The sequence below is a fragment of the Neopelma chrysocephalum genome, unplaced genomic scaffold, assembly GCF_003984885.1.
Source record: "Neopelma chrysocephalum unplaced genomic scaffold, ASM398488v2 Primary Assembly neopelma1_44, whole genome shotgun sequence".
NCBI lineage: Eukaryota > Metazoa > Chordata > Aves > Passeriformes > Pipridae > Neopelma > Neopelma chrysocephalum.
This window is the reverse complement of record NW_020897703.1, coordinates 16,590,381-16,617,717: the sequence shown is the minus strand read 5'-3', so window position 1 is coordinate 16,617,717 and position 27,337 is coordinate 16,590,381. Positions and strand designations below refer to the sequence as shown.

The 27,337-nt window shown below is 37.4% G+C and overlaps 1 protein-coding gene across 1 annotated transcript in view; it reads right to left on the bottom strand.

The window, feature by feature from the left end:
• Positions 1-730: 730 nt before the first annotated feature.
• The window catches only part of GRB14 (growth factor receptor bound protein 14), a 104,119-nt gene continuing 77,512 nt past the window's right edge, over positions 731-27,337 (bottom strand). The window contains exon 12 of the mRNA XM_027678727.1: positions 731-870. Within this exon, the coding sequence (XP_027534528.1) occupies positions 774-870 (97 nt within the window). The 3' untranslated portion in view covers positions 731-773. The remainder of the gene's footprint in view (positions 871-27,337) is intronic.

The following is a 27,337-nucleotide window of genomic DNA, read 5'->3' as shown; positions in this document are numbered from 1 at the left end:
ACTAAAGTCTTTACCACTGTCTAAAATATATAGAATAGCCTATTGTGATTGCTTAATGTCAACTTTTGTTCATAAACTCTTTCATAAAAGTGAAACAGGGAAAAATGATTTAAAGCAGTTCAATTTGTCTATTTACCTTAATCTTTAACTATTCCCATATGTCTTAGATACATGATGTATGACTCGCCATAAACCAATTTTTCAAAGATATACAAGATAGAAAAACGTCAGGCTTCTAACATTTTATGCACCGAACTTTCAAAGACAGCTGGCAAAACAAAACACTTTTAGGCTTCAGAAAAAGCTTCAGAAAGGTTTTATGAAATATTTGCATCTCTTAAATAAATATTCCTCCAAACAAACAACCTCTAGGGAGGAAGGTCTTCTTAAAAATTTGAATTAAACCATAAAGTTGAGGACTGATATTTTAATAGAACAATTAGACTTCCATTTGGGAAGCAAGTGCTTGAGCTGTGCATTCAATTCTGAAAGCCAGCCTGTGACACTGTACATTAAAAATCACAAGTGGTGTAATCTCACTTTTATGGTCATATGCATAACTCAAGGTACTAAGTGCAATGATTTTTCTGAGTATTTAGTAGCAATGCTCACTTTAATATGCAACAGTCTGAAGCACAGGGCAAGGCAACACACATTTGCTTTAGTTTAGCAAGACTTTCACTGGCAATTTAGAAAACAAGAAATACACTGCACAACAAAAGTGTCTGACTTACCTCGAATGGTCAGTAGACTGCAGCAAGGTGATGTGTCAATTAGCAGGAAGTTTTTGTTCCATCCAAGAAGTTGCAGCATAGGATCCATGTGGGCATAGGGTCCCAGGTAGGATTTCTAAGAAAATTATTACTCTCACTTGAAAAAAAAAATTAAAAACAAAAGTATAGAATAAAAATTTGTATAGGCGGGAACAAGTTTAGCTTTCTTTTATACAATAAAAGGAATTTATAATTCTGTATAAGAAACATAATCTTCCGTTTTTATTTTTAAAATTTCATTCACATTTTTTGTTTCAATTTGAAATATTTAAATAAACTTCTACATTAAAAGACAGAATTGTGATTTTGATTACCCAAGACAGTTTCACATATCATCAGGAACTAAAGCTTTTCAGTTAGTCTAGCAACATACATTTTTCTGTAATTTGGTATCATTATGCATTTTGAAAACACTTGGTATCAGTTAGAGATATCTGAAAATGGAGAGGGGGGAGTGTGCATAATTTTTCCAAGACTGTAGTTTCAGAAACTTCACTGTCATAAAATGTGTTTGTGCTGAAACAAAACAAGGTCATAAATGGAGGGGGGAAACAAACACAAACACCTCAAACTTACAGCTTTAGAGAAAGAAAAATAGTTTTAATCCAGTATATATATTTATACATACATTTTGAATCCTAGAATTAAAATGGCTGTTTTTTAAACTTCAAGTAAGATTGAGAAACTGACTGCAGATCGCATATACAATGTAGGGTCAATGCTGTATTGAATTTCTAGACCATTTTCAGACTACCTTCTGGCAATGGAAGCATTTTGACCACTGACACTCCCTATGGGTATATCTGACTATCCTGGTACAATGCACCATTCCCCATTATTGAATCTACAACAAACTGCTGTAGGTTATTCATTGATTGAGTGTTTAAGTGTATTCTTTGGGAGCAAATGGAGAACGAAATCTGTAAACAATCACACACACAAAATCAGCAGAATTCTTCACTTGGACGTGGTTTTCAGTTTCAGCACTTAATTATCTGCACTATTTGATAAAAACTCTGTCACTTTAAATAAAGACACATGGAAATTTTGCATTTAAAAGTTATACCAAGTTACAAAGTGGAGCTGCACATTTTATCTCAAAAAAAAAATTAAGCCATCATTGGCCAATATGACTACATAGGGACATAAGGTTTAAGCACATCTGTCATACTTTATGCTAACATCTTTATCCAGATCAATTACAATATGCACTATCACTGTTAAATAACCAATATAGATGCAGACCACAGCTCTATAATATTCCTAATGGAGGTTAGAACAGATATTAAGAGTTACATTTTCATAAGCTCAAGCAATAATTGTGTGTGCTTGTACGCCTGTGCATATCTTCAATCAAGCTGTATTTTGATATCACAGGAAAATGTTCCTTTTTCTATTTTAACCTGTGCAAAACACTCTTTCTCATATATATATAGCTCTGACTTCATTTGTACAGTTTGTCTGCCACTATGTATTTATAGCTATTGCCCAAATGAGCTGTTCATACAGAACTAGGGAGCTAAAAACACAAAAAAGACATTTGAAGCTTACCTTATCATAATGCCCACCTTTGATTTAACGAAAAAAAAATATAAGAAAAGCGGTCATCCTAAGAATATATATGTTATATTATTTCAGCTTGAGAATCACTGCAGTACAAAAGCATAATAGAAAATTTACATTTCCTACCATTAAATCTTTAAGATTAATTTTACTGTAAATCTACAAAGAAGCTTTATTAATCCCTCCCATTCGCACTGAAAAACTGCAACTACAATAATACTTTTTATTTCAAAATGACACCCAAACACCAGGAATACAGGAATCTCTCTCATGTAAGGTCCTTTCCATACGCATAGCAAAGATTTGACTGTCCTCCAAAGAGCACAGAACTGAGTAGCCTGGAGGAAGACACACAACATGTTGAAAATAACTTTTTTTGTTCTGTAAACAGAACTTCAAACTACACTATTATTCTGTTACACTGAAGTATTGAAGAAGGATGAGAAGTTGATGTAAGTTGAGCATAACTATGTATAAAAAAAAATCTAATCTGTCTGTAAATCACCTAGGTATGCGTATTCACAGACAAGAATATGTTTGAGTGAAGTACAGCAGGACTACACAGGTATCATAATTCAAGTGTTTTAACTGCTCACCTACCGCAAGTCACAGAATCACAGAATATTCTGAGATGGAAGGGATCCACAAGGATCATTGAGTCCAACTCTTAAGTGAATGGCCCATAAAGGGATCAATCCTGTGACCTTGGTGTTACTGGCACCATGGTGTAACCAACCAAGCTCATCTCAGTCCATCCATGTTCTCCTTTTCCTACTGGAACCCAGATGCATGTGTCTGTATTCAGACTGCAGGTTGGAACAAGGTCTTCAGCAGAGTTCCATTGGAGAGAACCTTAAGTTCACTGTAAATCCAGAAGGATTCCATTTAGGTAATCAGGGAGTAAAACTGCAAGTTGTACCATGGAGAGCATCTGCTTTGAAACTCAGACTCCCAACAGGAGCTTTTGAGCGGACACTCAACTGTGTTATTAAATTGTGGCAAGGTATCAATTTCCTCTGCTGTCTGACAAGGTTCAAATTCATACCTCCTGTCTCCCCAGAGGACAGCTCAACCATCTGCCAGTAATTCCAGCCTATCCTTTCCCTTCCATTTCATTGGAATCGTGCACATATACTTGATGGGTTGCTGTGGGACAGGACAGATTCATGTTTGGAAATCCAACAGTACCAGCCTCTAGATGCTTCCTTAATTCCATAGATGTCCAAAGCTCAACCAGGAATGGGATTCAGTTGCAACCCATTCCACGTATTTCTGTAGGAATCCTAGAATATTGTATCTCATCTCCAGCTGTCACTTCAGAAACATGCAGATTTCCCATAGTACATCTTTTGGCCAAATGCAGGTATGTTGAATGCTCCAAGACTCTGAAACAGCACAAAGTATCTACACTTTGACACAGCCTACACTTAAGTCGGCAATAGCCCATAAGGTTCCCAGGGTATCTCAGATACTAGAAGCAATCTAACCACATTAGCTTTCTTGAGATGAGATGATTAGTACAGCCAGAGTAGCCACAGCTATTGTGGTTTCGTTTTCTTAGCCTGCAGTTCAGGTATCTCTTCACAACACTCACTGGGCTATGGAGACTTACACACTTGTTCTGCTTCTAAATATGCCCAGAAGCATCTTATTACTGAGCACTGGACAACCATGGATTCATACAGCCCACTGGAAGCTGCTTTTATGAATGAGATTTCATGTACTTTGTATGAAGCAGTTAACCGGTAAAACAAGCAGTCCTTAGAACAAGAAGCAGAGCAGAGATTCCCCATTCCTAGCAGAATGCCCCAGTCAGGAGTCCTGCTTTTTCCCTTCAGGCTAATACTTTTTTTTTTTTCTGCAAAGAAGGGGAAGAACAACCTAGATCTAGTACGACAGTGAGGCCTCTCACTAAAAAAAAAAAAAAAAAGGAGACACAGGTTTGAATCTGATATGGGTTCAAGTGTCTGCCAGTCAGACTTATGCTCCTTCTGCTGAACACCTCATACCAGTGGACAGAAATTCCTTTTGAAGGAATATCGTGTTTTGCTTTTTTTGTAAAGAAACAGCTCCCAGTATCAAACATCAAGAGAAAACTTAAGGTTATAAATATCACACAGAGGTATATGTTCAAGGTCTGAAAAATTAATACAGTCCCCTTATACGTGTCTTTGCATAACAGAAATCAGTAAATATTATGGTTTATGCCATCAGTAAATATCAGTCAGGCATGACAAAGTAGAGGTTTCATGCCACAAATGAGACACCTAAATATCAGGTGTTTCTATATCCAGCATCATAACAGCTGTATTGTGCCCTTTAAGGGCATGTATACCTGCAGGTCCAAACACACAGTTGTGTGGGCTATATAGAGGATTTGGAAGCACTTTAAACCTCACCTTGAATCCCTTGTGGCTGACTCACTTGACGTTAATTCAGTTATGTTACAGGGCTTCCTTTGGAAACCTTTGGAAACGAGAGCTCACGTCATCATGCAAATTTTAATAATATTTCAAAGTAAGGCAATCACAAAAACAGTTATAACAACAAGAAAAGTAAAAGTTGTTGGGTTTCTTTGGTTTTTTTTATATGTATATGTAATCAATAAAGTTCTATAGCACTGGTAACTATGATTTCTTTGTAAGCTCATCTTGTAACCTAATAACAGAAGTATATTTTTAAAAATATCACTCTAGAGCTTTGTATTCTTGTAATAGCTGGTAGGTGAACAAAATTAATTTCTTCCTCTGCATACTAAACACATACAACAAAGCAAACAATATTCATAAAGAATTTTTCCTTTGGAACAGTTGTCTGCACATCCCTATCTTCCAAATTATATTAACGTGACAACCCAGGGTATTCAGCATCTTTCTTCACAAAAATCTATTATGTTCTATTTCCCATCCTGAGGAAGACATCAAGACAGCATGTAATCACCTTGTCACTGTTCCAGTTTAAGTGTGGTCAAAACTTGTGCTGTAAACTTTCAGAATGGGGCTTAGTCACTTAACATTTCATTCCCCAAGTCAAGTTTGTTGATTTGCTTAATGAAATTGGCTCTGCTGCAACGTTAATTTCAAAGTTGCTTTGTTTTAAAAGTAGGGATTGCCTTATATGAGATAACATCAAAAGAGCCACAGCAAAGAAGTCTGAGCCTATTTGGGTAAGTTGGAAACTGGCAGGGATGCAGCACTGCGATTATGGCTGTGCTGGAAAGAGCTCACAATCAAAAAGTGGAAAGGCTTGAGACTGCACACACTACATTAGCTCTGCTCCCTGGTGCATATGTATTACAACACAACTTTGAAATATACTTCCTTTTCCAGTCATAATACGTACTTTCTATAGGCAAACATTCATAGCATCTTATGTTACATACTCCAGCAGAGAAAATCATCTAGAATGTCCATTATCTACGTGTACAATAAGAAATGTCATTTTAGCAAATTGATAAGCAAGTGCAAACAACTGTTTTATGCTTTCATTCTACTAAATGCCTCACTCTCACCTGTTTTGTTGTGCCTAGGGGAGCCCTCACTGACAGCTGAAATTTGTAGCGTGGTTGCTACTTACGTCCATAAGCTTGCCATGGCAGAGAAAGACTTACGTCTTCAGGGAATACCACTGCTAAAAATATGTTACTAGGATCATCCCAGGCTTTATCAAGCATGTGTTAGTAGGCACTGCATTAGGAACTATGGGGTAAAGGAAAAGTTTATTTTTCAGAAATAGTCATAGTCAAGAGAAAGACCAGTTATTTCACTTTCCTTTTTTGGGCTGAGAAGAATGCATGAAACACATGAAACTCTTCAAAGACTATTTTGCTTCAGCGTAACTCCATAGCACCTGGAAGTTATTAACCACCACTTTCTTAGCAAAGAAAGTTCTTCAGTTCCAAGTATCATGGCTAGGAATTCTGTCCATCCAGTAAAATTCTATAGTAAGGAAGACTGAAGGAACAAATTTTTTTATTAGCACTCTGCTACTGCTTCTACTGAGCAATTTAAGGGGGAATGGTAGAAGCTAGCAGGACTTGCTGGAATCCTGGTGAATTACAGACTCATTCAGGCGGCTAGGGATCTTGATGATTTTTAGGGTCTCTTCCAAACCAAGTCATTCTATGATTTAGGTTGGAAAAAAACCCAAAGACCATAGAGTTCAACTGTTAACCTAGCACTGTCAAGTCCACCACTAAAAATGATGATATATATAGTCTAATTGTCTCTGAACAACTGCTAAATTCTTTTATGTGCAAGACAAGACCTGAGAATTAAGTAAAACTAAGAATAACCTCAGAGTCCTATACCAGGAAAACTTAAGAGAAAAACCCCTCAGAAACAGCCTTTTAAAAGGACTGAGCTCTGATCCACCCCAAGCTCAATAAGAACAATTTCCTCATCCGGAAACTATTTGAAGAGAAAAACCGACAGTTAAAAGGAAAGATTTCTATATTTTTGAAACTTTATTACTTGCAATTAGTAGATTGTTCTGGGTACAAGACAGTCCCTTATTAATTTAAGAATCTTTTCCATGTTAAAGGCTTGTTGATCTTGCACTGTGACAGATTCAAAAGGCCCAAAACAGAATAAAGGTAAGCATATACCTCTAAGTGGCACTAATGGAGAAAAGTAACTTTAGAAGTTAAACTATGACACCTGAATGCAATTAAGTGACTTCCAAAGATGCTACATTTCTTTTGTATATAGTATAAATGAGGTGAGTACATTTTTTTTTTTTACATCACAGCTCAGAAAATAACTGTTGATCTAGAACAGCTGGAAAAAATTAGTTATTGACACATCAGTTTAGAAAAGCCTTAATACAAAAGGACAAGGAAAGGGTTGCATGTTTAACATTAGCATAACAGAGTGACACTTATTGCAAATTTAATTACCTAATATGCATATTTGAAAGTTGTCTGAAAATTATCACTGATGACTTATGGTAGTTACTGAAAAATTAACAGCTCCAACTGCTAAGGATGCCAGAGGCTGGCAGAGGCAGTGCTTCCTGCTATCAGAATGAAGGAAGAAGTTGGTAGGAACACTGGCATATTTTGGCAAACTAAGGCAGTGTTTTTGTTGAGGTACCTGGGACAAATGGTGGGTAAATAGTTTTGACAGGGGATAACAGCTACAAATAGTAGCTGGTAGACCCTGCAGAACTTTCTCTTCCTTCTTCTAATAATTCTGTAACTCCCAAGTTAGAAAGAAAAAGCCAAGTATGTCTAATGTGGTGGGCAATTCTGGAAAGAAATATAAAACCACCTATTTGCTGCTCACAAAATTGACCCTTTACTAACCTATGAGAAACTAGTAAAAATAAATAGACTTTGCCTGTAGCCAGCTAAATGCATGAGGTGAGCAGGGATGCCTGTGATTGATAAAAAGATACAACACTTGGAAGCCTTGGAGCAAAGAGACTAATCCATGAAATACAAACTAGAAGAAAAAAAAAAGGCCTCCCAGACCAGACTGCAAGCTCCTCCCAAGGATAGGACCTGCATAAATTTTATCCCATGCTTTTTTATAAGAAACAACTCTGATAATGGCACGTCTATATTATTGTCACAGAGGGACCTGCCACATAAGCACCATCAGCTGTCAAATTAACTTAGTCAAGACTAAAAGTCAACATAAGACTCGGTAAGAGCTATTTTATTCTCCACAAAAAATACTCGACTGCTTCTGCACTGATGTCAGCTAAAAATTACTGAAAATTAAGCATAAACATAAAATTATATACATGCAACTAAGCTACAGAAGTCAAACTTAATTATGCTTGGCTTCTTGGTTCAAATATTGCTTCCAGACATCAGATAAAACAATTCAGAAATTAGGAAGTTTAGACCGTGATTACATTTACCCCACAAAAAGAGGTGCAAATATTTCACTAGAACTATTTACATGGAAATGCAACTGTGGTCCCAATAATCCATTCTTACCTATTGATTTCATTACCTAGATAATCTCCAAATACCAAGGCATGACACCCAGAGTCATACAATAGAGCTGTCTTGCCTTCCATTCCATTGTCTAGGATATGAAATTATCCAAATTAGGACTACAGAAATAAACGAGGGTTCTATGACACAATCTTTCCTTGCCTTATTTATTTTCAACTGTAGCATAAATGAGGTCATCGTCCCTGTAACACAAAGACTGGACATGGAGAAGAGCCCATTTCAGAGTTTTTCCTTAATTCAGGAAACTAAATTAGGGTCCTCTCTATCCCACCACTCTCCAGCAAAAGGGAGCCCCTAAGGCATAAAAGATGAATTTGCAAATCAGAATAAAATAGTGTTTGATTTCTTTGGGATCTGAGCTAGCCACTGTCACTTAGAAGAAAAGAAAAATTTCTTTTTAGTGATCTACTGCACAGCAGGACTTTGGTAGTGGTTACTTGCAACCTGTTCCCTGACAGCTAGTCATCCATTCTGTGCTCAGTGAGTCTCAAAGCAGAAGGAAACATTGTCCTGAGCACTTGCTGTTAAAATTAAACTGTTTTTTAACAAAATGAGGGGACATCAAGCATCCAGCCCAATTAAAACATACAGGAGAGTCACTTTAAATGCTGTTTAAAGTACACTGAATTTCTGATCAACAGAAGATTGTTTTCCTTCACACAGGAGCAACGGCAAAGGGAGCATTTGTTTGAAATTGATCCCCCCAGTGCAAGTCTTAATGTGTTGTTAAACTTGGCCATTTAAACCAGAACCAGTGAAATAAAACTCTGATGACTCCTAAAGATTTTAAGATTAATGCAGGAGGAAATTACCTTGCCTAGTCATGCCTACTTTTATTAGTACCCTGCAGTTGTGTTTCATTTTGGATTTGGCAAAAGTATGATTTGAAAGTCAAGAAGGCAACTCCTTGCATTTTGTATTTAATTATTGAAGCACAGAACAATGCTAAAGCTGCATTTCCAAAGTTTGTGGTGTTGTGATTTGCAAGTTTTCCTTAACAAAACTGCAATCTGGCATTATGTCTTATCATGATGATACTGAAAAATTGCACGTGTATTTTCTATTGCATATGTCCAGTAATCATCATATCAGCATTGTAGAATTTGACAATTTACTTTCTATTATTTTTTAAATTGCATTTATTTTTAATACAGTCAGATGCAGTGTTCAAACATTTCAGTAGGCTCCACTGATTACACACATGGGGTAAAAACTTCAGCATTATTCCTGGTGTAATACATTCAATTTTTATTGTAGTATGTAGTTTTAAAGAGAGAGCTAGTTCCAGCTTATAGTGAAGTTGGTTTTATTTATAAAGCTACAGTGTACAGGGAATTCATTAGCAAAACGGCAAAACAAACTAGACCAACTGGGTTAGTGAAATTCTAAAACATTTATCAGGTTCTTCAGATGAACTGTACTCCCCTTGGCACATCCCAGCACACCATGCAGACTTCTCCCCCACTCTCTGCTCATGAGTGCTACACAGCTACACTCTTGCACAAATGTTCCAGTGCCCTATCATTAGCTAGGTAGCTTAAAAAGATATTCAGCATACAAATTTAATTTTAAATTAAATATAATCTGCTGTTTACGTAGGCCTGCCTTTAAATGCAAAGCTGTACTGAATGAAGCAATTTTATCACCTCCCTTATACTTTTATCTTTTTCCTACCCACAAAAGTAAGCCTCCAGAAAGTGTCTTATCAAAATACAGGTATACTAAATAGCAACAGGCTCGTGGAAGGCAGTACACTGGTGAGAAACACTGAACAACAATTTTTTTTAGCATTGGTGAATAGAAGGATCATATAAGAATGGCATTTGGTGCTCCATGATTACATTCTAATGGTTGTTCACATGAACAAGAATTGGAGAAAACAGACAAAGAAGCAGTAAAAAATACCTAAATATTTCCTGAACACTTTTTTCTTCCTTTTCTGGTTACAAAGAAAAAAACTAGTGAACATTTTTTAAAAGTACTTTGAACTCTTCATAAAGAAACACAGGACAATTAGCAAAAATCCTCCAAGGTATGAAATGCTTTCATCATGAAAGAATACAAACTGAGAATCAAACTTCAACTATGAATTATGGAGAACTCCTTTTAGTTATTTGTGTGTGTGCATGCATTTAGCACAAGGTGGGCAGCTGTAGAGAGAGGTAAATAAATAGTGACCGCCTGAGTCTGTGCTTAAACCTCTCCAGTCCATGCTGAAAGTTTTAGTAGTCACGAAGCCATAATTTTGGGAAGAATATAATGTGTAGATTTTCCATTTGTAAATAGCAAAGATATTTTTGAGAAGAGAGAATATAATTACTGAAGCTGGAATTTGGTCAGGACATTGGCCTTAACTTTCTTCCTCTTGCAAAGAGTGTATTATGCAAGTATGCACGAAAAAAGAAAGTCTTGAGCTGTCAAAGGGGTAATTCTTCTAGTTAAATTTAAATGTCATGACACACTTACAAAAAAATTTAACACAATCTGATCCCTGGACTCAAACTCAGTGAGCACTTTTCATTAAGTCACTAAAAAAAATAAACAAAAACCATTTCAGATGTTTTAATTTTACGTTACAGAAATTTTACACACCTTCACTACAGGTTAGACCTTCATTTGAATAAAGGAAGTAAGAATACCAGCAATTTATTAAATCCAGAGTTTTCGGGTGGGGGAAGAAACACATGGAGCTAGAGAGAGATACAGAACATGCCGCAACACTTGAGCATATACTAGGAGGGCCAAAGAAGAAGGCAGTTGACCATAATGATAAAAATTTATTTTTATATTCAGAGCCCTTCACTTGGAGACAGGGGAGAGAAAAGCTGTGGGACTTTTCAGTTGCTTTATTCAATAAATCACATTCATTGAGCACAACACACCAGTGCAATGCCCAGTCAAGCTCTAAATGATAGACTAATTCAGCCTGCTGACCAATGGACACTTGCCCCAGGGTAAGGAAAGGGGACTCTTGTTCTAACCAAGGGAGAGGACTGAATATACACTGGAGTCTTCACTTCAAGAAGCAGCTGTCAAGCAATTCCTGACCCCAAACTCTAGCAGTGGCAGGGACAAGAAAGTTTTCTACTCGCCAGCTCCCTGTGGGATCAGCCCTTCCTCTCCCTGTAATAAGAAACAACACTGTGCATCTTCTAAGCAGTACAGAAAGGTGCCAGAGCTCATGCTTACGAAGATAATGTAGCAGTGGAGGTAAGCAGGTGCCTGATGCAAAATTAATACACACTCTGAGAAAATGGTGAGGGATAGATACATTCGGATACCCCGGGAAGATGTTGTTGCTGTTCCCGCAACGAACAGCATCCATCTCAGAATGTCTAAATCAGCCCTTCCCCACTCCCCTATTCCTCAAATCCTGTCCCTACGATCACCAAAATTATTTAAATCCTGCTTAAACCACTAAGAAGTCTTTTGTCAGCTGAACATCTAGTAGCATCAGTCTTAAAAACTGTGTATAAATATTCATGCAACTTCACTTATTGTGGAATGCTTTCATGAACACTTGCTGCAATTCTCCTAATTCAATTTTCCTAATTTCAACCTTTTGCTAATATTGAAGACTCCACTTCCCTCTTGCTTTTATTCCCTTGCCATGTCTAAAATCTCATTGTGTGTCACTACAGTATGATTGTAACTACAATACAGATTAATTTTTTAACTCATCTTCAAAAGTCAGTTCCTCCCACATATATATTCCCAGTGAGATTTCTTTCTTCAGATAAAGTCCTCTCTGTTACTGTAAGTAACTAGGACTGGATGACAAGAATGGTTAGACTTCAGCAATGCTTTGGTCTGAGTTATTACGTTCTTGAAGATAAATTCTTTACTTCTCTTTCTAATGGTTTCTGGTCATATGAAGCCATCAAGCTTATTACACAAAACATAATCCCATCTCTTTGACCAAAATAGAAGGAAATCAGGAAAAGAAAGTTTATATCTTCATAGTGGAAGACTTCCTAGTCACACCTAAACAAATAAACCTAAAAAAAATTGTCCCTATTTAGCTGATAAAAACAGGCTACGTTGTTGGATCTGTAGGTTTGGAGTTTTCACACTACAGAATATAGTTGCAACTAAACTGAGTTTGCACTGCTTACCCATGGCACGAGAAAACCTCTTTCACCACAGTTCATGTGCAGCCCTGGACAGCCACTGATTTACTTGGCCAACAGTTACATTTCCATTCACACATCATTAAACAAGTATTTAATCACTCACTCCTGCAGCCTGGCACAAGGTATCTTGTACAACCAATAGCTCAAGGGAGATGTTGTGATTGCACTGCCAATGGTTGGGCAATGCTTATTGATGTGAAACTGTGATAAACTATTTCCAGGGTTCCTGCCATTGCAACATGCAAGCCTACACTTCAGAGTTTCTCTTTGTACTCCAAAAATTGTGTTCACTCTACAACAAGAAGGAAACAGACAAAAGCACTGAGAGCACAGTACAACAGGGTTGGGGTCATCAAAAGAAAAAGCAGTTGTACCACCAGCCAGGTTAGTAGAGCCAAGAGGGAAGCTGTATAGAAGACAGATGACATTATATGTAATGAATTTCAGATTTTGAAAAGTGCAGACAGAAAAAGGAGAGATGGAACAAAAACTAAAAAAGAAAAGAAAAAAAAAATTAAAACCACTGCCAAATATGCCAGAGAGGCAAGACAAGTATTTCAGAAGGAGAAAATAAGAAGAGTTAAACAGTGAGTCAGTGAGGGTTGGAGGGGCAGAGGGGGGATGGAACCAAAAAAAACCAACCAACCAAACAAAAAACCCCAACAAAACAACAATAATAATAATAATAAAAAAATTATGCCTTAAGCCCATAATGATTTTCTTATTTTTCTACCTTATAAGTTTTATAGGTAATAGAAGTAGATTTTAGAAACCCTTTCTCCCTCCTCCCCATAGTACCCTTTAGTTTATACATTCCTTAATCATCTCACCCCATTCCATACCCCCCTATCACCCTACCCCCATATCCAGTAGAAAATGTTTTGTCTCTTGTCAAGGCAAGCCTGTCTTGTTTGGAGAACACCTGTATCTTGGCCTAAACCACAGGACAGAGTCAAGGGTTACTCTGCTCTCTGTACCCCGAAGATGAGGAAGAATGATGAAGAGGGGGTCCCAAAAAGCCCCCAGACCCAATTCCAGGAGGTGGGCCAGGGGGTGGACCAGAGCAAAAGCCACGGGGAGGACACACTTGGGATTGGCCAGATATTGCTATAAATGTAACATCCCGGGCACAGCCCGGCACGCGTCGTGTAACATCTCTATTGCCTTGGCATAATTAAACCCTTTCTTATCTCACCCCAGCTAAACGGCTCCTAGATTTTTTTCGTAGCACCAGCAGAGCAGGCATCAAAAAAACACACAGTGCCCAGCAATTCTTCAGGCACACTAACAGTATGACAGTTAAAGTCAGGATGTCCAGAAGCAAAATTTCCCGGAACTCATGTACAAGACCAAACACTCAGAAAATCTGAGTGTCCAAGTATATTTGTACACCTCTGCTCACTAACAGTGATGCTTCTGTACTCACAATGTTCCACAGTTGTAAGTAGAAGAGATGACCCTTCTCCTTGAAAACTTAAATTTAATCAAACAACATGGAATTAGATTTTTAACAAAGGTTAGAAGACAGAGAAGTTTCCAAGCACAAAGTCCTTCTTCAGGTGTTTTACTTGTTTCTAAGTTGAGAGCTATCACTAAATTTCAGTTGATTAATTTGGAAGAGATGATCTGATCCCTCTAACAGCTTCTGAAACAACAGCATCAAAAGGACAGTCTACCCAAGCTGAAAAAAAAAAAAAAAAAACAACTCTGCAGACCTACTCTACAAAAGCCCCAGGCCTTCAAACAAAACAAAAATTGCCAGAGCACAAAGAGGCTCTCACACACTGCCTCACTTACTCTCAGAACACCTTGTTGGACCCAAGGACATGTCACGGATACTCTTTTCTCCCAGACTCCTGGGACTTTCTTAACTCTTCTAGGAGATATGTGACTTCTTTAAAAACATGCTAAGCACATACACAAGACTAAATTGTCATCTACCAGCTTTTCTGAAGCTTCATTAAGATATTCAGAAGAAGTAGTTCACTCACAGTGGAAGATCCTGCTTTTAAAGCAAAACGCATCCCTGGAACCAAGTATCCCACAAGCCATCTTTTACCTAATGGAAGCAGGAAATCCCCAAGCAGTTAAGACAGAAGATGGTCATTAATTGCCATAACTACACCATGCTAAAATTATTTATGCCTCTAACAAAGCTATCTAACTCATTCCTAACAACCACTGTGAACAGAGAACTGATAAAAGGGACAGAAACATTACTAATTACTGCAGTCTTTCACAAAAGAACCGTGCGATATGTAACTTCTAAGACATGAATTTAGAAAGAGCTGAAGAAAGAAGTAAGAGGAAAGATCAGAACTAACATTCACAGCTCTACAGTGACAACTGTAGTGACAAAAAAAAAGTAATAATGTGTTTTGGGAATATTACAGTTTATTCACTAACAGTATACCCCCAAATATTGCCTTAATGTTCCAAAAATGATAATTATCTGTCTCTTTCTCTGTGTCATGAAGGTTGGTGACCTTGTCGCTCTTCTCCTTGTTAATGCTTCCCCTTTGCTCCACAGGTCCAATCACCTTTTCTTTCAAATTGCCTAATTGATGAACATAATAAAGTTAAGCTCAGAGTAATTGTTCTCCACCTATATTTAATTTTGAAGGCTTTTTGTTTCTATTTCAGACACTAAGAATGGTTTTGTCTTCAAAACCTTGTTTGTGCCTCCCCTCCAAGCCTGCTTCTGTATCAGGTGTTTTCTTATCAGCCTTATCAAAGAGATGGGGAATAAAATTTGTTCAAAACAACTAAAAAGCTGAACATCATGCCATTATTACATTACTTCAGCCTTCAGATATAAATTGGCTCTTTACTTAAAGTTTCCACATATCTGTAACCTGAAGTGCTGGAAGAAGAGATAGGAGAGCACCACATGCTCTTCTGTAGGTAGATCAATAAAAACACAAGCTAAGAATAATGCAATAATAACAGTCCTAAGTCTGATGCAGAGTTCTACATTAAGAAAGTTCCCTCCTTCTCAATCCTTAAACCAAATTTACCATGGCTGCAGCAGCAGGCTTTATGACAATCAAAACAAAGTTTTTCAAGTGTTGATGGTACACAGCTATGGGTTAAAAAAAAATCCAAAACAAAACAAAAACAAAACCAACCAAACAAAAAAACCCCTTAAACCTTCTTCCACCTTATTTCCAAGAAAACTTGGGCTCCTAAGGTATCTTAGATCCTTTGAAAAGATTGATAAAGTTTCTGCTGATATTATCAGATTCTGATTTAAGCCAAGCCATCAGAGATTCAGACCTTGCCTTCCAAGTACAGGGTACTGATTTCAGCTAACATTAAGAGTGTCTCAAATGCATATTGCTCCAGTGTTGGGCCATCAGGTACATTGAGGCAGGATAATTCAGTGGTGGGATTCAAGCAATCAGGTTGAATCTTTTAAGTCCTAATACACACTAGTGTCTTCTGGAAAGACGTGTGTACTCTGTAATATCAGTGTCTGACTGAGTAGCTGCAGACTAAGTATAATTTTGAAGTTAATCATTGTATCAGCTTTTCATTTCATAGCTTTATTTTTCCTTCAAACTGGTACAGATGTTTCAAGTCCTTTCCCCATACAAATTAACTCAAATTATACATTCATCATGCTTTACTATTATATACTAAATCACAATATGTTTTAATATCTAGTCCAATATTATCAATAAACCACTCCAAATCACTTCTGCAGGTTTCAATTTTAAATACTTTGGAAAGAAAAGTAGCTATTTTTCAGATAAGGCAAGACTAACCTATTGCTTTCCTCCCCCCTCAATACTTTGGGCTTATTTTATTTCTCCTGGAAGCAACTATTGACTTATGTTTGCCAACTTGCTTGTCACTGGATAGGCATCCTCACAGAAGCACACCAAGCTGTCTGAGAGCTGTAGTATCCCTCCTTTCCAAGTCTCAACATGCTTATAATTGAAGCTGCCAATAGTACTGAATATTATGATTTTAGATAGCAGCTTTACCAGCAGCAAAAGAGAACTCACCAAACTCTGTTCAACACCTGCAATACCAATAAGATCTGAACTCAGGTCTCCTGAGGTGAAAGAATAGTGTACCAAGCCCACCGTGCCACCCAGCCCTCAGTGTATTAAGATATTAATTAGTCACTTTACTTATTAGACAGTCAAAATATGCTAGATTGAAACAAATTAGATTTTTAGCACATATTTCATACATTGGCTCAAGTCTTGTAAGGATTTTCTTTCATTATTTATAAGATCATGTGCTGTCTTCCTGCTGAAAATGAGATGGTCTGCATGAGGAAAAAGGTAAAAGAAAAGCAGAGAAATGAAAATCAGATATTCCCTAATGATATTTAAAAATAGAAATTTTGCTACTGTTACATACAGCATGTTCCATCTTTTGAGATTTAATGGCTCTCTTGTGGTTTAATGGAGAATTACTTTCAGTAATTGATTATTAAAATTTAAAATTGCTAACCATCTTCATTATTAGATGAGCGAACATGTTATCCTTGTAATTAAAAAAGGTTGAGATTCACTTTCATCCTGTTGACAGAATGGGCAGATAGGCTCAGCACTCCAGCGCAACAGTTTCAGGGTTCTTGTTTGACAAAAATAGCCAGCAAGCTATTTGATGATGAAAATACAGAACATCCACAAAGACTGAGGAAAATATAAGGAACAGAGATAAAATAACAAAAAGCCCTACAAACTAATTATAAAATTTTCAGTCTGAACTATCACAGGGAGAATGCAAAGAGTATTTTCCAAAGAATTTCAGTTGAGTTTAGGAAAACAATATGTATATTGTTTGTCCTACAAATAGATACCATACATTTGAATTTTTTTCCAGGGCTATTTTCACCTTTTGGAATTCAGTGCTGGACTTGCTACCTGCAGTAATACAGAAACACGTCTGGAGTGAGTGTGAAGACTACCATCTTCCTCCTTAAGAAAGTCTTACTGCTGAATGAAGGAAAGTAGATGGATCTGGTACCTTCAAGTCTTCCCAGACTGCAAGAAAGGAGAACCAATTTTAAAATAAACTCTTAAGTAGAACCCAAAGGGCTGAGGGTTTGCACAAGAAAAGTAATTCTTTGGCCTTTCTGTTGAGACTAATAACATTTTAGGTCATAATTTTAACACCATAGACAGCTAACTTTAATACCATAGGCAAAACACAAGAAAAAATAATTCTATTTACTACAAAGTTTTAACATTAATAAGGATATTACCTTTCTGGGAGCATTTGCATATGCTGTCAGTTCCCACACTTCGCAAAATGATACAAGACCACTCGAAGCTCAAGACTGTTGCACAGTAGCAGAACTTTAAACAACTGAAATTATTCGTTTCATCCTGTTGGTTTAATAGTAGTCTCTTTGCCAGAGATGTCACTTGCATGAATCTATTGCTGTATTTTTTCTAGTTTCTCCAGCAAGAGAAATTTACTGCCTCTGTTACTTCTCCTAAAAAGCACAAAGACATTTCCAAAATATATTGCAAAAATGTTGTCCTATTGTATTTAGGGTAGATTTTTTTATGAGCATATTCCACAAGCTAAATAATATTTACAAAAACATTCTCCTGGATATTCCAGCTTCCATTTAGTTCTTCCTCAAGACTGTTCCTTTCAAATCAACATGCAGGAATGCTACTCACTGTGTGCATATGTCAGCATAGGTTGCACCATCTCAGCACAAGGCAAGGGCAGATTCAAAATGATTAACAGGAGGCATTAATACATCACCAGTAACACCTCGGGTCACAACATCAACAATACTTTCAAAATATGCCATAGAGAGAAATCCCATATCCTTAGCAGGGTATGCTCCAGTACATGATGCATAAAGTAATAGCAGTTTTCCTCCATATAGTTACCAGCAAATGAAGAACAGCAAGTATATTAACTGTAAAATATTAACTGAAAAATATGTACTTGATTTTCAGTGCTAAAAGTAAGTTCATTTCTGTATCCTGAGCAGCTCACACAGAAGCACTATTGCTGCCTTTTCATTAGTGCTTGAAGGTGTATTGTACCACATCCCTCATCTAATGCTACAAGAATTATGCATGAGGGGCATTGAACCATAGTTTGAATCACAGAGTAGACCCAAATAAACTCAAATTTCTAGTTTCAGTGCATCCACAACACTCTACTAGCTAAAGTTTATTACTAAAATACAAAATGCAGAACTGTCTTCATCAGGCACTAGAGAGTTCCTTTCTGATACCATATCCATAGGACAAGAGAAGTGTTCTTTAAGGAGCCATTCTTGTATATATATTATTCTCATAAGACAGCAGACTTCAAAGAAATTTCCTATTAGAAAGGAAAAAATTAGTACTGTTTTCCTGTTTAGTAGGTTGCAAGATGTATATAACTGATCAAAAAGTCCATGGTTTGTTTTTAAACATAGACAAGCTGGAGCCTAAAGTTTTGCGTTATTATTTCATGAGCCCTGTTACATGTATAGGTCTACAAATTACCTACATTTTACATAGATAGACCCAAGATTCTTTTCCTCCTCCAAACAGCAAAAAGTACTGTCACTATTTCAAATTTTCTTTTGTGAACCATTTTTCATTTTTATGCATCCCTCCTTTGAATACTAGACACCTTGAGACTCACTGGCAGATAACAAAATTCCAAAGTTAAATTATTTCTGAGTGAGCACTGTCAGATTAGGACCAGGGAATTATAAATTGAAATATCAATAGGATTATTTACAGGGGTAGAACCAGAAGAACTGTGTCTATAATTATAAAAATCAAGTTCTCCCTGTGATTTCAAAAAATGTGTAAGTTCTTTGCCTGTGATATTCTACAGCATCAACAACCCTGCTCTGCATTTAATTTCATTGTGCCTGCACTTCATACCAGCTATTTAATACCTTAGCAGTGCAAAGATGAGGACCAGCTTTCACTCCCTTCGGTCACAGGCAAATTCATGTCAGAGAGGTATTCTAATGATAAGGACATGAATGGGGTTGGGAACATTAAACAAAAAATCCTGAATAGCTCAGTTTTCAGCTTCATCCTATGACTCATTGAACACACAGAATACTGCCAGATATCTACAAGGTCTTAAGAGATATACCTACTTTAGTGCACTCAAAACATCAGCAGATTACCTGTTAGGCTCTGATTTCAGATGAGATTGAAGTTTAAACAGAAGGATGTGAAAAATTAGATTTGTTGATTCATTTGAGCAGGCTATTATGGGTAGCAGGAAGTATTTCATAGCTGTCCAATGGATTATGTCTCCTTTTAGTCTTGTACTCTTCAGTTATGTAGGCTGGGAGAGATGGTATGGAATAGACTATATTTGGTAATCTCCAAATAGTCCCACAACAAGTACTTCAGTGGGTAGGGTTGAAGGGAAGCAGGAAAGGGCCAGGTGGACACAAGCCTCAGAAGCTTTATATAAATAGTGATCCCAGTGTGGTTCATAGAGCCTAAAAGCTGAGTCAGAGAAGATTGAGGGGAGGGGGAAAGGCAATTTACATTTGCCATAATCTGCCTTTTTCTTTAACGACATTGATTCCTGGTTAGCAAGCTCTACCATAAGCAGTGCCATCATGAAGTATCTCCTCAGATGTATAGATGTAAATATTATAACTCTCAGGTTTGTTTGTGAGAAGATGGGGGGGGGAAGTAGGGTAGTGAGTAAACACTCCAAAAGGGAACAGATACATGCTTGACCAAAGAGCCTCAAAACCAAACTATCCATGATTTGCATTCACAAAAAGCTAGTGCAAACACCCATACAATTACATGACTGTGTAAAGCACATGTGAAAATCGAAACCTTGTGCATGCTTGTGCTTTTTTTTTTCTTATGTAACTCATCACATTCTCCCATTTGAAAACACTAAATCCCTTGAACTTCACCAAAGGATCTATTTCCATAAAACACTTATTAAAATTACAGACTGCTCTAACGCAGTATGTCATTAACTAATGTTGTTGTGGCTGGATTACAAACCCATTGTCACCTCTACATGTGATACACTGGGTATCAGTTGGATGTTTGGCTCTGTGCCTGGCTACAGCATGGGAGACCCAAACGTTCAAAGCTGGCCTTGTGTCCTTCTTCCCTCCTGAGAGGGTTTCTCCTTGTCCTTACATGGCTTTGCTGTGCTCTTATTATAGGAACAGAATACCTAAAACCTTATGCAAAGACAAATAAATCTCTACCAGCAGAGACAGTAGAAAGGAACTAAGTAGGCAACATATTTTTTCCAGAAATCCATTAAACTCATATTTTCCTTAACTTAAATTTTGTAAGGTACATGCTTTGTTTATGCATGCAGGAAATTCTTTTTGCTCTCCTTGTTTTGCTAACTGCATGCTTAGTTTTGATTCCAACACACATCACCCTGCCCAAGCTGATTTCCATTCCACTAATATTCTAAATGACTAGCTTATAGCAAGCAACTTCTTGGATTTTATAGTTTTACATATAATGAAGCAAAGAAAACTAATTGTTTTCCTTTTCAACTGAATCAGCTGAAATTACGTGTAATTGAACATGGATGTTTCTTTAATCAAGATGCAGAGAAAAAAATTGGTTCTTAAACTTTCTCAGAAGCAGTATCACCAGTCTGCTACTACTTACCACGAAAAGCTGAGTTTATATTTAAAGAAAGATGTTCAAAAATAGAGAAGCATTTACAATAGAAAATTCTACATTAAGTTTCCCAGAAAAAAAAATATGAAAGCAGGGAAATTACTGTCAGCAGCAATTACAATCTCAAAGATTAGAGAGAATACCCAAGAAAACCCCACCACTCCTAAAACTCCATTCATCCTCTTTTTTACTTCTGAATGGGGATGAAATCTTACCCTAGTGACACTTGCACTATTATTATATATTGTTAATAATCATAATTCTTCATTCATACCTACATTAATTCAGGCAATGAAAGAATCCAACACATGGCAATTAATACTTCATTTACAAAAGGACGCATAAGTGCTTTGGTAATGCACCTATGGAAGGGGTGATTTAAGACATTGGTATGTTTTTTAATATCTGACTACCAAGATGTACCAAATTCACACATTACAGACAAAATTCCAGTTTGAACATTGTACCAAAATGATAAAGGGGAACGGTGGAGTACCCTGAACACTTTTTTCCAGATAGTGCCAGTGACAGAGACAGATACAATACAACCTTATCCTACTGACACCGTTCAAATAAGCCTTAAAAATAGTACTCCACTTAAATTCAGTTTCTTTAAAAAATAAAATCATCTGATAGTTATAACAGGTCACAAGAGAACACTTTTCTCCCTATCATGCTATAGACTATATGTGCTCTAGATTTAGAGGTCTATGCCACAACTTGTGCAAATACAGAAAAGCAGAGCATCACCAACTGAAAATAAGATTTCATCAAAAGAGACTTGGTTTATTTTTATAATAAATTATTAAGTTATTGAAATTTTACAGTTATCTTTATGCAGAAGGTTTCTGATAAGCTTTTCCTTTCTGTTGTTGTAACCATGACAATTCATAACTATAATATAGCTATCCATTTAAAAATATCTTCATTAACATAAACAGTGTCAACTTCAGTCAGTTTTGATCTTGCTGCAGGGAGTACAACCTTCAAAAGATAGATAACTCCGTCAGCTAACTATATTTTCATACTATAGTAAACCAAACAATTGGTTTACTGATGCATTCAGCAAACACGATTTATGAAATTCTCCCAGTCAAGTTTTTCCATTGCTTTAAATCTATATCTGTTCAACTTGCAGGATCCGCTTTAGCTTGCTAAACTCCTGCAAATCCAGTTCTATTACAGTGCCAGAAGGATTTATATGTAGTTTTACTTTCATAAACCACAGACTGAAGACAAGCAATATCTGACACCTCTGAGAAAGAGGCCCAATCTGGCACATCAGTGACCATGAATCAGACTGGGTAGGTTTACTGACAGACATGAAGAGCCTTCTCAGGGTACATGATGCTCAAGTCAGTCACCTGCCCCACCAACTCCAGGGAACTCAAAGCTCCACACATTCATATGCCTTAGGACAGGGGACAAAGAGAAAAAACAGCTCTGGAAGGTCCTGGCTTCCATCAGTTCTCCAGCTTCCCACTGTCACTGCCCAAAGAGCTCGACTCAGCCCCACCAAGGACAACTATCAGGATATCAGGTCCCTCTCCAAATCATTACTAAACTGTAAAAAGGAGTCTCATGGGTCTTAGGTCAAAATACCAAGAAAATCCTCTATCCTATATGCTCCCTGAGAACACAGTTGCACTGGGCAGGGCACGTCTCCAGGATGAAGGACCACCGCCTCCCTAAGATCCTGCTCTATGGTGAACTTGCCACCAGCTGCCGCAAGAGAGGAGCCCCGAAGAAAAGATACAAGGACTCCCTGAAACAACATCTCAGCCTTGGCCACATTGACGACCATGACTGGTCTACTCTGGCCTCCAATCGGGAGGCCTGGAGACACACCATCTATAATGTTGCTGATGCTTTTGAGAAAGCACGCAGGATCACCCTTGAGGAGAAAAGACAATGCAGAAAGAATCGAGCCTTGCAGAATATACCATCCAAGGAGTCTTTCTGCTGTGTCTTTTGCAACCGGACATGCCTGTCTCACATTGGCCTTTTTAGCCACCAGTGTGCTTGCAACAAACGTGGGTAGAGCCCTTCCCAAATCTTCATTCGTGAAGCCTAGCCATGATGACATATGCTCCCCCATTCCTCTGCTTTTGTTCTCCTTTTCCAGGAAAAAAGAGCCAATGGCCCCCAGGTGACAGCTCCCATTTAACTAAGTTGTTCATGAGCAAGAGACATAAGCTACTCAACACATGCACTTTGTGATGGTACCAAGCACCAGCGCAGTAAGACATCTCCAAATAGCCAATTTTACTTCAGTTGTTTTAGCAGAAGAGGTGGAAATAAGTAAATAGAACAAATTAAATGTACACAGGTAAGTCTAAAAACAAAGAACACCAAAGTACACATATCAATGCTTTGCTAAATAAGCAATAAATCCACCAACTGTACAGTATATATATATAGATGTTATAATTATAACATATAATCTAGCCCAGAAGATTTAAACAAGTTTTCCAGCCTTAAAACAAACAGAAAATGCAATGTATGCACACACAAACAATATATTCTTAGCTCTTTATAGAAATCACAGAATGTAATATCAAAGTGTGCAAATTGAGGACCAAGTTCTTGCCTGATAGCACCCATGGAAAGAAGTGATGGGCACACAGTTTGTGCAGAAGCTGACAAAAACGTGTTGGTATCAGATGTTATTTCACAGGAGTGAATGCAACCATTTTTATTTGCTCTCTGCTGAAAATACTTCTTCCTCTCTACAATACTTTGTGGACCTTGTCATTATTTCTTTCTGCATAGAATCAATGAATGAGTTTTGTTTGCATTTATTTTGTTTTGTTTATGGGGGGTTGAGAGGGGTTTGTTGGTTCATTGTTTTCTCCACTTTAATTCAGGGGAGACACATACAGACACGCACACCCCTAGTCACTACCTTGGGAGCTACACACCCTTCATTATAAAATATTCTTGTACCAACAGGACAACTGCATGGTTGCACTCATTTAGAGTTAGAGGAAAGAGTAGCTAAACTGCAGTTTAACTACGGTTAACTGTTAATTAATAACACTTAATTAACAATACAATGCCTTGAAAATTACTCATTTTCCATTGTTCATACCTTTTTCCATTCCATACATCTTTGCAAGTACTGTGACTGCAACACTGTACAATTTTGACCACTTACCACAAACATCCAAACTGTTACATACTGTTTAGCACTCAAAGTTTATAATTTAAGGAGCATGACCACTCCTAAATATACACAGAATACTGAGAATATCAACTATCAGTACAAAAATCAGTGCAATGATTATAAAAAGTATTCTGATCTCTGAACTTGTGGCTAATGCTTAGTCTACAAGTATTTTGCTGGAGCTTTATAATACACCAAATAGTTTAGATTACAGATGTTTGGTTCCTCAGTCCTGCCCTCTGCAAGAGTCCTGAAAGCCTGTATCCAGTCTCAGACTGCAGCAGAGCATGTTACAGTTCCCTGCTGTGCTCAACACACTGACATGAGAAGTGCAAGAGAACAAGGACAAAGCTTTGCGTCTCCGGCTCTAACAGTGCTGGAGTGCCCCATACAACAGCCAAGACATCAAGGCTTTTATTTAGCTAGACCAACCTAGAACCTAGAGTACCAACTGTCCAAGAAAAGCACAGAGTCTCACCTTAACTAAGAAAACTGAACTACCATGTTTTATCCAGAGCCAAAGCAGTGTAGAAAAGCATTTCTTCCTGGCAGCCACTGAACTAAGTACTGCTTCCAAAATTGATTAGGTGCAGAATTGCAATTTAACAGTTGTCTTGGCTTTTGGAGAAGGTTGGAGGAACAACAGACTGAAAGACAAATCAGCACTGTAAATATGTGCCTTTTTACACACACACTAAAAGCTGCCAGCTCAAATGAGGTGTTTTCCCATTTTTGAAGAATTTTAAAGGAGACACCATTTTGATTAAAACCCAGGGGAAACCAGAAGTCATAAGAGCAGAGAGAACAGCTCCTACTCAGAACAGTGAAAAACAAAGATCCTGTTGTTCATAACTGCTCTGATCCCAGGTCATGTTAGCTTTTTGTGGCATTAAGCAACAGCTGTTTAAGAACTGTCTTTCTGCAGCCCAGGGGGACAAAAACACAGCAGTGTAGATCATTACTTTTCTGATAACACTAAAAAACCTAGGGTACAGTTGAGCTGCTAATAAAGCCTGCAAACGCCATTCTCTAACACCCCACATACTCTTCTGGTGTGTCTTCAAGGCACAGTTACTCCTTTTTAATCATATATTACCTGTTAGCAGCTCTTAGTCAAAAGATTCCCAGCCTCTCTTCCTTTGCTGTATAAGAGGTAGCTAAAAGACTGGGTGATAGTTTTCTCCCTCAATTCCGGCAGAAAAATCTCAGCCTCCAATCCCCAAGTCACAAGTGTTCCTCTCTGCTCAGGGACCGTCACCACCTATCTTCTCTTGTCTGGTTGCCCAGCATATTTGATTCTTTCTCTCCTGAGCTAGAGCTGAATGCAGTCTTTCACGCCTGCCTCCTTAGGGCTTGCAGACGCACTACTCAGCCAACCAGAAAGGTTCCCAGGCTTCTCTTCTACTTGGTGGAAAGAAAGTTGTTCCATAACACCTGCTTAAGTAAGTATTACTAAAGCCTATGATTTTTTTGGATCTGCACACCACTTTTACAGATTTTCATCAGTAAACCAAGTACAGATTCATGACCTCCTTCCAGTCTCTCCTGCACTGGAATTTCAAGTGCAATAATTGCCACATTTTGTTTCAATAGGATTTTTACTGCTATTAAATTTAAACTAAGTATGAGTTGCAAATTGCTTCTAGCTTAGGGCAGACACATCTTACTCCAGGGCTTAATACTTGATTTGACCCTAGTTTGACTTCATATCAGGATCTACAAAACTAATCAGATGGGTAGCTTCAAAGAAGCATCAGGCATTAGCTTTTTAGGCCTTTTTCTTAGAAATTTTTTCTCTAAGAACAAGCACAACCTGAACAGTAGTCAGTTTTAAGAACAATAAAGACTGCTTCCACAAGCTTTTCCTTTTCTTCCAAATAGGAATTTGATTGAAGGAGCTGCAAGCCCTCTATATACAGCAGTGACCTTATCTAAGAAATGTTACACATAAGGCAGTAACACAGGTACTACGAGGTAGAATACCAATGTCCACAAAGAGCTTCATATGTGCAATACTCTGTCTATCCTCTTCAGGAATTCTAACCTCCGACAAGCAAAGTCAAGAACAAACAGGAACTGCACCTATAATAAATATGCCTATAAACAGCAATAGTCATATTTTGCATTTCCAGTAAACTCACTAATGGATGTGGATGCACAGCCCTTAAAAGATCTGAAAGTTGGGATCTTCTCATTCAGTTTACTGCTTAGCATCTGGAAGGGCTATAGGAAATCTTTCCCCTACACATTTTTGACCTTTTTTCCAAAATTCATACACTTAGTATCTTATATACTGTGATAGATGAAGCTCTTTTTCACCTTTGTTTGCATGTCATCCTTAAAACTCATGACATTATTAACCTCTGTTTTTCAGCATCTAATAGATGTCACTAGAAAAACAGTTTTAATAAATGCATCCTGGAACATTCAGTTTGGATTTAAGGTACCATATGTGAAAAGGAAAAATGATGATAAGTGATAAATGCGATAAAGATTTTAGGGAAATTTTATTGTATTTAATTAATCTACCATTTTTACTAAGTTGCTTTCAAGTGAAATGGCTTTTTACCAACTCTGTTTGAAAAGGTTAGAAGGGTATTCCCTGAGCTACAATCATTAGCATATAGATGTCTCTAAGTGTTAATTTCTGTTTTCACTGAATGAATGTAATTTAAAATGAGGCCCTTTCAAATCAGTTAACTTTGGCCATTTGAGAAAGATAAGGAAAACGGACTCAAGCATGAACCCCAGCAAAACCTGCTTCTTAAGGATAAATATATGTGACTGTTTAAGAGTCTCCATTGCCACATGCTGCAAATGATAGATTTCAGGAAAATTACAAGAAAGGGTGGGTGATGGGATTAAAGTCCTACCACTAGGTGATAGAATCCATTAATAGGGATAACAAAAAAGAAGGGTTATTTTTATAGTTCATTTTTAAAAAGAGTTGAAAACCAGCCTAGAAATTAGAGTGGTGGCAATTAGTTTTATACCTACAGCAAAACTCATTGAATTTCTTCTTTCAGTTTTATGCGACAAAGGAGGAATAATTTAGGAGCTGATCCATCTCCTAAATTAATGAATCATATACCGACTGACGTCTTCAGCTGGAT